The following is a 12086-nucleotide window of genomic DNA, read 5'->3' on the forward strand; positions in this document are numbered from 1 at the left end:
GCTGCTTTGGGAAGCGAGAAATGTGATTGCTTCGCCGCTTGCGAAGATCTTTGCATCCTCGTTCTCCACCGGAGTTGTACCGGAGGACTGGAGGGAGGCAAATGTAATTCCTCTCTTCAAGAAAGGAAATAGGGAAATCCCCGGCAATTACAGACCAGTCAGTCAGTCTCACGTCTGTCATCTGCAAGGTGTTAGAAAGGATTCTGAGGGATAGGATTTATGACTATCTGGAAGAGCACGGCTTGATTAAAGGCAGTCAGCACGGCTTTGTGAGGGGCAGGTCATGCCTCACAAACAAATGTAATTCCTCTCTTCAAGAAAGGAAATAGGGAAATCCCCGGCAATTACAGACCAGTCAGTCAGTCTCACGTCTGTCATCTGCAAGGTGTTAGAAAGGATTCTGAGGGATAGGATTTATGACTATCTGCAAGAGCACGGCTTGATTAAAGGCAGTCAGCACGGCTTTGTGAGGGGCAGGTCATGCCTCACAAACCTTATCGAGTTTTTTGAGGATGTTACTAGACAAGTTGATGAGGGTCGAGCGGTGGATGTTGTGTATATGGACTTCAGTAAGGCATTTGATAAGGTTCCCCATGGTAGGCTCGTTCAGAAGGTCAGGAGGAATGGGATACAGGGAAATTTAGCAGAATTGGCTAGTCGACAGAAGACAGGGAATGGTAGTGGAAGGAAAATTTTCTGCCTGGAAGTCAGTGGTGAATGGTGTTCTACAGGGCTCTGTCCTTGGGCCTCTATTCTTTGTAATTTTTATTAATGACTTGGATGAGGAAATTGAAGGATGGGTTAGCAAGTTTGCAGATGACACAAAGGTTGGAGGTGTCATTGACAGTGTAAAGGACTGTTGTAGGCTGCAGCGTGACATTGACAGGATGCAGAGATGGGCTGAGAGGTGACAGATGGAGTTTAACCTGGATAAATGCGAAGTGATGCATTTTTGAAGGTCGAACTTGAAAGTCGAGTACAGGATTAAAGACAGGAGCCTTGGCAGTGTGGAGGAACAGCAGGATCTTGGTGTGCAGGTACATAGATCCCTTAAAATTGCCACCCAGGTGGACAGGGTTGTTAAGAAAGCATATGGTGCTTTGGCTTTCATTAACAGGGGGATTGAGTTTAAGAGCCGTGAGATCTTGTTGCAGCTCTATAAAACTTTGGTTAGACTGCACTTGGAATACTGTGTCCAGTTCTGGTCACCCTATTATAGGAAAGATGTGGATGCTTTGGAGAGGGTTCAGAGGAGGTTTACCAAGATGCTGCCTGGAATGGAGGGCTTATCTTACGAAGAGAGGTTGACTGAGCTCGGACTTTTTTCATTGGTAAAAAGGAAGAGAGTGGACCTAATTGAGGTGTACAAGATAATGAGAGGCATAGGTAGAGTTGATAGCCAGAAACCTTTTCCCAGGGCAGAAATTGTTAACACGAGGGGTCATAATTTTAAGCTGTTTGGCGGAAAGTATAGAGAGGATGTCAGAGGTGGGTTCTTTACGCAGAGAGTTGAGAGAGCATGGAATGCATTGCCAGCAGCAGTTGTGGAAGCGAGGTCATTGGGATACTTAAGAGACTGCTGGACATGCATATGGTCACAGAAATTTGAGAGTTCGTACATTAGGTTTACCTCACATGAGGATCAATGGTCGGCACAATATCGTGGGCTGAAGGGCCTGTTCTGTGCTGTACTGTTCTATGTTCTAGTAATCACCCCAATGCTTGCTGACCTATATTGTCTCCCAATCTGACACAGTGGATATGCAAATTCTCATCATGGTTTTCAAATTCTTCTGCGGACTTGTTCCAGCTTCTCTCTCTGCAATTGTCAAACATACCCATGTTCCTACAGTACTTGCCTTGCGAGTATCTCCAATTTTAAAGTTACTCTAAAAACACTGCTGCATTTTTAACCATTTAGATTTAAACTTTGCAATCCTTTCCTGGGTTCCTGGTGCTGTGAGACATCAGTGCTAACCACTGAGCCACCGTGCCACCAAAGAAATAAAGGCATGCCCAGGGTTGGCCAAGTTTTGGTTGCCTGTCACAGTCCCTCCTTAGTTTGGTGTCAAATTATGTTTGATATAACACCTGTGAAATACCGTGGAATGTTTCATGGTAAATGCTCTATTTGGCTGCCAAGCTGCTGCTGTTTACGGCTGGGACCAACAGTTGACAAGGTACAGATAGAGATTTAGAAGTAATTCATATTGATTCCCAACCAACTGGGAAATGCTGTGATTCCTTAAGAACATATTTTAAAAGATCTTCTTTGATCTGTTCATCAATACATTGCCTTAAAGTGTGCACTGAAAATATGAAACTATTACTTCCAGTCTGAACTGTCATGAACGTGTGACTTTCCTGTCAATTCTACTGCTGTAAATGACTAGGACTGACTTTTAGCTTATATAATGAAATTATCGCCAATCGCGATTGTGCCAGAAATATAACCCTGCTCTAGTCTGGAGATTCTGCTTGCATAATTCTGGTCGTGAGTGCAGAGATTACAACTACAAACAAATTTACTGCACTTTAGGAACAAACAATTTCCACCTTACCGCTGCCTCAGAGGCAGCCACAATAGTGTCAATATTCACTTTGTCAATTATTCTGTCACCTGGCTCTTTGTAGTAATCAATGCAAACCGCGTGTCAATGTTTTACTACCGTTACAAGCTTCATTGGAAAAACCTAAGAAAATTATCGAGAATGTTAAACTTCTTTAAGTTTCAGATGATGCTTTATGGTATCATTAAGCATTGCATAAAGTATAATAAAACAAAAAATTGTGGAAGCTCTCAGATCAAACCCTTTGTCATCAAGCCGACTGACAAGGATTGTACTGTTGTCTGACAAAGTAACCTCGACACTGTGGAGGCCGACTATCAGCTCTTGAACACACCCTTTCTATCCCACTGGACCATGACATCACCATCAAGCACCAGGCTACTGTTTCCACAACCGTCACCAACCTCAACTCATCTGGAGATCTCCTCCACCAGTGTCTCCCAGCCCCATACAGTCTGCTTCTAGCTTCTTCCCAAAACCTACAAACAGCCTCCAGCCACTTCCTTTTCACTATTACACATCCAGCCCCAAACAGGATGGCCTCACAGCCGTCTGCTTCTTTCTAGACAAAAAGGCCTGAACCATCCCTATCCACCACCACAAACCTTCTCCTCCAACTGTCTGAGTTCATCCTCATTTGGAACAACTCCTTTAACTCCTCCCACTTTCTTCAGATAAGAGGAGTGACTATGGATATCTGCGTGGGTCCCGTTGTGCCTGTCACTTTGTGGGGTTCCAGATCTACTCTGGCCCCCACCCACAACTCTTTCTCTGGTACACTGATGACCTCATTGGCGCTTCCCCTTTCATTGTTTGGAATTGGAAACACTTAGCAATTTTGCTTCCAATTTCCACCCTGCTTTCACCTTCATCTGGTCCATCTCTGACACCTCCATTCCTCGATATCTGTGTTTCCATTTCTGGTTATCAATATCCATTACAAACCCACCGACACCCACAGTCGCCTGGACTGTGTATCCTCACACCCGGCTTCCCATAAAAAACTCCGCCCCATTTCCCAGTTTCTCTGTTTCTGTCATATCTGTCCTGATGATGTCACCTTCCAGAGGGCACCCTCAGAAAGGTCCTCGTTTTTCCTCAATCGAGGATTCTCTGCTACAGTGATTGACTGGACTCAGCCTTGTCTCACCCCTCCCACACTTTTGCCCTCACCTGCCCTCTTCCTTCTAACAATAAAAGATTCCCCTGGTTCTCCTAGTCTTTGCACCTAAAGGATTGTAAACTGTGATTTCTGTCACCTCAGCCTTGAAAAAAAAGTTTAATCGGGGTGGCACAGTGACTCAGTGGTTAGCACTGCGGCCTCACAGTGCCAGGGACACAGGTTCGATTCCAACCTCGGGCGACTGTGTGAAGTTTGCATATTCTCCCCGCGTCTGTGTGGGTTTCCTCTGGGTGCTCCGGTTTCCTCCCACAATCCAAAGATGTGCAGATTCGGTAAACTGGCCATAGTGTTCAGGGAAGTGTAGGTTAGGTGCATTAGTCAGGGGTATATGTAGGGTAGGGGAATGGTTCTGGGTGGGTTACTGTTTGGGCCGAAGGGCCTGTTGGTACGCTGTAGGGATTCTATGATGACACAAGACACATATTCCTTCTGCACTCCACTTCACTCACCCCCTCTCCCCATCTTGTCAGCATTCTGCACGGGATATTTCCTCCAGGCCAGCCTGGTCCACTCCTTCTCCATTCCCAACACCCGTCACACTGCCATAGCACCTTCCCATGCAATCGCAGAAGGTTAATACCTGCCTGTTTACTTCCTCCCTCCCTCCCTCCTCACTGTCCAAGGCCCCAGACAAATGTTCCAGGTGAAGCGATGATTCACCTGCACTTCACTCAATTTCATCTACTGTATTGTCTGCTCATGTGTTCTTCTCTACTTTGGGGAGGCAAACGCACAGGTGATCAGGCAGCATTTGAGGAGCAGGAAAACTGACGTTTGGGGTCGGAGCCCTTCATCAGGAATGAGGCTGGGAGCCTCAGGGGTGGAGAGATAAATGGGAGGGGGGGTGGACTTCCCTCAGGGGTGGAGAGATAAATGGGAGGGGGGGTGGGGCTGGGGAGATGGTACCTGAGAGTGCAAAAGGTGGATGCAGGTGGCAGTGAAGGTGATGGTGATAGGTCGGAGAGGAGGGTGGAGCAGATAGGTGAGAAGCAACCCATTGTCACTCAGTCCTATTATCACATTACCTGTGTTGCTTTAAGCACACTTACTCAGCTTCTCTCTTTTGGCTTACTGTCAATAATCCCATTGTCTGCCTACCCATTTCATCTCTCTCTCTCTGTGCTTCATCTCCACTTAGCCGCTCACCACTCCCACCTCACCTACCAGAACACTAGCTTCAGTATAAATACCTTTTTCTTAACCGCTATCAGTACTGCTGAAGAGTCACCACACTTGAAACGTAATTCTGCTTTCTCTCCACAGATGTGCTGCTTGAATTTCTTCAGCAATTTCTGATATTGTATGAAGTATTACTGTTTTAAGTTTCCTTCTTCCTCTATTTGGTTTATACCTTTCAGTAACTTGAATTTATACTTTAGCCTGAATTATATGGTGTTTTCCATTTGACAGGAATGCAATCACAAATGTGCAGCCTTAAAATCTTTGCACCTAAAGGATTGTAAACTGTGATTTCTGTCACCTCAGCCTTGACAGGCCTCTTGGCTCTGCCAGCCCATGTAAGAAAAGCAATAATTCGTCCCGTAATAAACCTCGGAGTAATGGTTGCCAATACAGGCCATCTGAAACAAAGTGCCTCATGCTCCCACAAACAACAGAACTTGGAATGAAGAGTACATTTTACAGAAAACGTTGTATGCCACAATTTCAAATAATCACCCATGTTTTCCTGGCTTTTCTCTACTCACCCCAGGCATATACTCCATGAAAATTGAAAGAGTTTTCTCTGCTTTCTCACGGAGACAGCCATAGTATTGCACTATTCGCTCGTGCTGTAGGTTCTTCAGTAACTGAATCTCACACTCCAACGCGCTTACTTCCTAACAAGATCAAAACAGAAATCCTGTCAACGTTGCTTGTGACTCTCTATGCCAGACCTTTCCTTATGCTGGCAATTGACTTTCATAAAGTATATTGATTGCAGATGTGTGAAACATATCCATACAGACAGTGGACAAACATCCATTAGTACCGTCATAATGGACTGGACATTTCATGTTTTAAACAAAACATTTTGCCTCTAAATTTAGGATGAAGGGGACGAGTAACATGCAGAAATGGTGTACAGCAAATATTGAGCTCAAATGCAATTCTGTCTGCGCTCAAACAACACCACATATATTATTATTTCATTTTAATAATGTAGTCTGGAGTAATGCCAGACTGCAGGGAAAACTGAATAGCATTTTTAGTGTTATTGAAGGCTCTTAAAAAAAAAATCAGATTTACATTTTAGTACTCTTGTGGTAAATTGTTAAACTTCAACATAAACATGTTTGCCTGTTATTTTTATCTGTATAGACCATCATTGTGTAAAATAATTGTAATAGTCTCCGTGCTAGAACAATCCAAAAATAACATTGAAATGTCTCTCCCGCACTGAGCTGAGTTAGCTGATCTCAACTAAGGAAAGGACAAATACCGTAATGTGGGTATGGGAAAAATTACAGCCAAAACTCTCACTTCTTGAGGGTCATTTTGATTGTTGGTAATAGTGGAACACAATGACATTGATTCATACACTCATTATACATCTCTCCTGACTTCATTTTAATTAACATCAATGGCAATGAGAATTAGGAAAAACGTACATTGTGTGAAAGAGAGCAAATCGATGATCATTCCGTTTAATTTGTTTTGGTGGTGCACAGATGAACTATTTAAATGTCCAATGTCTCTAAACATTTTTGCAGGAGCTTAAAACTGTCAGGACTTGGGATCGCATCACAACCATGTCTGACATTTACTCTGGAAAGACAACATTGGGGGATTCTGATTTTGCGTTAGTGTAAAGTGGGTCCTGTTGATTCCAAAGATTCCTGGAAAGCAGGACCACTATGTAGCACCGTGTTATTTTACTCAATAAAATAAATTTTATTTTAAATCACCTGATGGAGGAGCGTTGCTCCGAAAGCTAGTGTGCTTCCAATTAAACCTGTTGGACTATAGCCTGGTGTTGTGTGATTTTTAACATTCTAAAAGAGGAAAGACTTAATCTAAATTTGTTTAATATATTTCAGCCGCATGACACTAAACTTTTGCTATAAATTCTGTGCCTTACGGTCCTGCTCCACAACTACCTGAAGAAGCATCAACGCTTTGAAAGCTTGTATGTACACATAAACTGGTTGGACTATAATCTGGTGTTGTGTCAGTTTTAACTTTGTCCATCCCAGTCCAACATCGGCTCCCCCAACTCATGATCACCCAAAATGGCTGCAATGCAATTCTACGTCAAATAATCTGCTGATAACTCTGCTATCCTGGGGATGGGCTTTTGCAAGATGACTCCACTATAAGTCTCTTTAGAAGAAAAGCAAAACATCATCCTCCAACACAATCAATTGAACGATTTGTATAAGTAGTTCTTATTGCTAGAATATCCACCAATGCTTTGCCTATTTACTGTGTATTTTCCCTCAGCCCCTCTTTATCATGACACAGGAAGTATCGAATACATTTTCTCAGTTTTAAAAGGAAACAGCCCTCAGAGAGATAAAGTAACCATCCTGGAACACATAAATCACAATCATATAACAATGAAGAAACTAAATTCAAATGGGACTAAAATGTTAACTTCAAGTGTCACCCTTGTCCAAGAAATAAGCAGAAAAATCACTTTTATTACTTAATGTCTGACTCATTTGTAGTTTCTTAGTTCATTCAACATAACCTTCTGTTCACCTACATCGAGTGCTTGATTTGCAAAGCCTGAACACTTTGGATGTGGGATTGTTAATGAAAATGGCCAACATGTTCAATCTCAAAGGCATGACTAACTTAATGTCAAACTCTCCAGCACACAGCTGAATAATGAATGATTGCTATTTACTTGCATGCGCAGTGCTTTAATTAACAGAAAATAATATGGCCAGTCTTGAGGCAAGACTGTGAGACTACAAACACAGCATCACAGTTGAAGCTGAGGTGGAAGGGAGGAAAATTCACAGCAACAACAATTATGACAGCAGTGCTGACACGGAGATAAGAAAGGTTCCTCCAGAGAGAGAGGTTAGAGCCTGGGCTAAAAGCTCAGAGACCTTTCTCGCCTATGGGTGGCTTGCTTGGATGAATGGGGAGTTGAGATAGGGTTAGGGTTACGACCCAAATCCCAACCTCTTGTGCAACCATCAAACACACACGTTTCTAGACAGACTGGAATCAGGACTGTTGCTCTGGCTCATTTGCTCATCACTACTTCAAGAATGGAAAGGATGGCCAATTCCAGCACTCCTAATTGTATCTGGATTGAAATCATCCAGTTTGGCACAGATGGAGATCAAGCCCACAGTCTTTGAGGTATGACACCCAGCTGAGTTATACAACACCAGCTTAACTAATACATTTTGCTATCAGACAACTGGACTGGAGGTCACAGGACTCACCTTGCTAGTCTCAAGGCTATCAGGGTCAAACTGAACTTGTTTTGCAGCAAGTTCGCGTCCTGTGTCTACATCGTAACAGAGGTAGACACGTCCGAAAGCCCCTTGTCCCAGCAGCTTTCCTCTCCTCCAGTTGGTAGGTGCACTTGGTGCTGTAATATTAACCGAAAGATTGAACTAATTCAATTTTGCTTTCAAAATTAAAATCAATTGTAGTTGGTAATTAGAGACACACACAATGCTATCCAGAAGTGGAGCAAAAATTGCCGACGCAAACCACTACACACATAATCAATTGTGACAGTGTGGAGAAGCAAGACATCTCCAGGAAGTGATTTCTGTGTTGCATGTGCAAAATAAACTATCAGCAATGGGATCTGATGTCATTTAAAGAACAGGCCTTGGTGCAGTTTTGTCTGCTTACCAAGTTTAAGCTCAGATAATTGATTTAAGCAAAACCATAGTAACTATGCATCCACAGCACTGCTGCCCAAGCAAACCCTCTATGCTAATTGGGCCTTAATTCCCAGGAGGAGCTGAGTGGTGGTAAATAATTGGAGGTATTTGCCTAATTGGAATGATGCAGGTTCTTAGGATCATTTTGCTACATAAAATTAATCTTTGAAAAATAATCAGTTGTGTCAAGAGACTGGAAAGACTTTTATGATTAGCATTTGGATAACAATTTGCTAGCAATGCAAATATCCTGTTCTCTACGTGTTAGTCACAGAGTTGTTTCCATCTTCAATACATTTGCACCAATAGAGACCACATGGTGGCATGGTAGATTTCAGGCTGTGTGTGTATGTGTATGGTGGGGGTTACTCAGTGATGCAGAACTCAGGCATACCAAGTGCAAAACCAAACACCTAGCAGTATATAATGTACAAAAGACTGGTTGAGTGAAACAAAGGCCCTCCCCATAAACTCAGGTACAGCCTGGGTTAGAACCCCACAACAGCTGATATCAAAGTTATCTTTACAACCCTATCTAGATGGTGATGTCAAGCATGACATATTTTGGGAATAAAGAAACTTTTATCAAATATCAACACAGAATTGAGTTTCTGGAGTTAATTATTTCACAGCTTAGTTTGGACTAATATGCTGCGTTTACCTAATCCATATTGGTTATTATTTGAGATGTCTCACTGAGAGCCTGGATTTCTCGAATCTCTTAAAGCTCATCTCATTATAAGTTGAAATGTTTGCTTCCCACTCCAAAATAGTGACTGGAGTTGAAGTTTATTAAAGATTAGTTTATGGTTGGCCATGGAACAGTACTGCCTGTGCATTGTCTCTCCACCCCTGTTCACTTGAAACTGATTGTATTCTCCTGAATGCGATATTTTAGGTCTTCAGAGCAGCAAGTTCACACTGTGAACTTGGGAAACTTCTAAGTGCCGACATTGCTTACATATAATCTAAACTCTGCACTCAAATGCAAAACATCCAAAATACGGTCTGCGCCTGCAAAACCTTCAGTCACTTGTACTTCAGAAGCCTCTTTTGCCATTCAATGAGACTGCCCAACTCCATCTACTTTTGTCTAATATCCCTTAATACTGTTGGCTAGCAAATCCCCATCCATCTCAAATTTAAAATTAACTAACGTAATACCAGTTGTTGTAGGGAGCAAAGGGTCTTGAACCTCTGCTACCCGTTACAGAGAAACATTTCTTAATTTCATTTCTGAAAGATCTGATTAATTTTCATACCTTCCCGACATTTGCCAGTCAGTAGATACAGTTTCTCTTTTTCAACTCAATCTATTTCTCTAACATTACAAAAATATAAACTGAATCCCAGGGAAGAGTACTTCAGTTTGAGTCTCCCTTGGCCTTTCTCTGTGGATGGAAGTCATAGGAAGGCAGCATTCGTCAGTTGTGGGCCCACTGGTGGCTCGCCAGGCCTGTGACTGGCAGATTCTTATCGTGGGTACAAGTGTAAGTATAGTTGCTTCTGAGGACAATGGGATCCATCCTTAACTTTTTTTTTGTCTTTCATGCCAGTTCTTTGTTCAGTTACAAAATGCCTGTAACACTTGATATAGCATCTGCAAGTATTATGACCTGTGGCCTGTGCTTCCCACTGGTGACAGCTGATGTGGCACAGAGGGGACTTCTTTAGCAAGTCTTTGAAGCATTTGAGTGGGGACCTCCTGTTCTGTTTACCAGTAGTCAGCTCTCCATGCAACACCTTAGTCAGGTGACTGTCATCTATCTGGGGTTAGCTTTGCAGCAGGACGATCTAGGGAAGTAAACACGTGGCTAAGGGATTGGTGTGGGAAAGAGGGATTCCACTTCATGGGGCATTGGCATCAGTTTTGGAACCGGGGAAATCTGTACCGTTGGCACGGTCTCCACCTGAACCGATCAGGTACCAATGTTCTAGCGAAGAGGATAAATAGGCTGGTCAGTAGGACTTTAAACTTCTGAGTTGGGGGGAAGGGAAAGTGAAAGCGACAGGGAGTATGGAGTTAAATGGAAAGATAAGCGGCAGGATAGCATATGTGCTGGCAGATTTAAACTTGAGACAGACTGGGAATGCAGCAAAAAGGAAGGATAACTTAGGACATCTTATGACTTCCAATTTCTCTAATGATAAGAAAGTTAGCATTAAGGCACTTTACCTGAATGCTCGTAGCATTCGTAACAAAGCAGACGATCTAATGGCACAGATCATCGTGAATGATTATGATGTGGTAGGTATCACAGAGACATGGTTACAGGGGGGTCAGGACTGGCAGTTAAACATCCAAGGGTTTTCAACTTATCGAAAACACAGGGAGGTGGGCAGAGAGGGCGGGGTTGCCTTGTTAGTTAAGAACAAAATGAAATCTATGGCACTGAATGACATAGCGTCGGATACGTGGAGTCTGTGTGGGTGGAATTGAGGAACCACAAAGGCAAAAAAACCATAATGGGAGTTATGTACAGACCTCCTAACAGTGGTCAGGACCAGGGGCACAACATGTACCGGGAAATAGAGAAGGCATGTTAGAAAGGCAAGGTCACGGTGATCATGGGAGATTTCAATATCCAGGTGGACTGGGTAATTAATGTTGCCAATGGATCAAAAGAAAGGGAATTCATGGAATGCTTACAGGATGGCTTTTTGGAACAGTTTGTCATGGAGCCCACAAGGGAGCAGGCTATTCTGGACCGAGTGCTATGTAATGAACCAGACTTTATAAAAAATCTTAAAGTAAGGGAACACTTAGGAAGCAGCGATCATAATATGGTAGAGTTCAGTCTGCAGTTTGAAAGAGAGAAGGCAAAATCGGATGTAATGGTGTTACAGTTAAATAAAGGTAATTATGAGGGCATGGGAGAGGAACTGACGAAAATCGACTGGAAGCAGAGCCTAGCAGGGAAGACAATAGAGCAAAAATGGCAGGAGTTTGTGGGTAAAATTGAGGACACTGTACAGCGGTTCATCCCCAAGAAGAGAAAGATTATCCTGGAAGGGATTAGACAGCCATGGCTGACAAAGGAAGTCAGGAAATCTATCAAAGAAAAAGAGAGATCCTATAAAGTGGCCAAGAGCACAGGGAAATCAGAAGATTGGGAAGGCTACAAAAACAAACAGAGGATAACAAAGAGAGAGATAAGGAAGGAGAGGATCAAATATGAAGGTAGGCGAGCCAGTAATATTAGAAATGATAGTAAAAGTTTCTTTTAATACATAAGAAACAAACGACAGGCAAAAGTAGACATTGGGCCACTTCAAACTGATGCTGGAAGCCTAGTGATGGGAGATAAGGAAATAGCAGGAGAACTTAATAAGTACTTTGCGCCAGTCTTCACAGTGGAAGACATGAGTAATATCCCAACAATGAAAGGCAGTTAGGGGGCTGAGTTGAATATGGTTGCCATTACAAAAGTGACAGTGCTAGAAAAGCTAAAAGGTCTTAAAATTGACAAATCTCCT

At 42.8% G+C, this 12086-nt stretch overlaps 1 protein-coding gene across 1 annotated transcript in view; it reads right to left on the reverse strand.

The window, feature by feature from the left end:
• map3k3 (mitogen-activated protein kinase kinase kinase 3) overlaps nt 1-12086 on the reverse strand; it is a 150672-nt gene that overhangs the window by 29712 nt on the left and 108874 nt on the right. The window contains exons 13-14 of the mRNA XM_043675368.1: nt 8157-8305; nt 5460-5591 (exon numbers count right to left, since the gene is read on the reverse strand). Of these exons, the coding sequence (XP_043531303.1) occupies nt 5460-5591; nt 8157-8305 (281 nt within the window). The remainder of the gene's footprint in view (nt 1-5459; nt 5592-8156; nt 8306-12086) is intronic.

Source organism: Chiloscyllium plagiosum, chromosome 33 (genome assembly GCF_004010195.1).
Source record: "Chiloscyllium plagiosum isolate BGI_BamShark_2017 chromosome 33, ASM401019v2, whole genome shotgun sequence".
NCBI lineage: Eukaryota > Metazoa > Chordata > Chondrichthyes > Orectolobiformes > Hemiscylliidae > Chiloscyllium > Chiloscyllium plagiosum.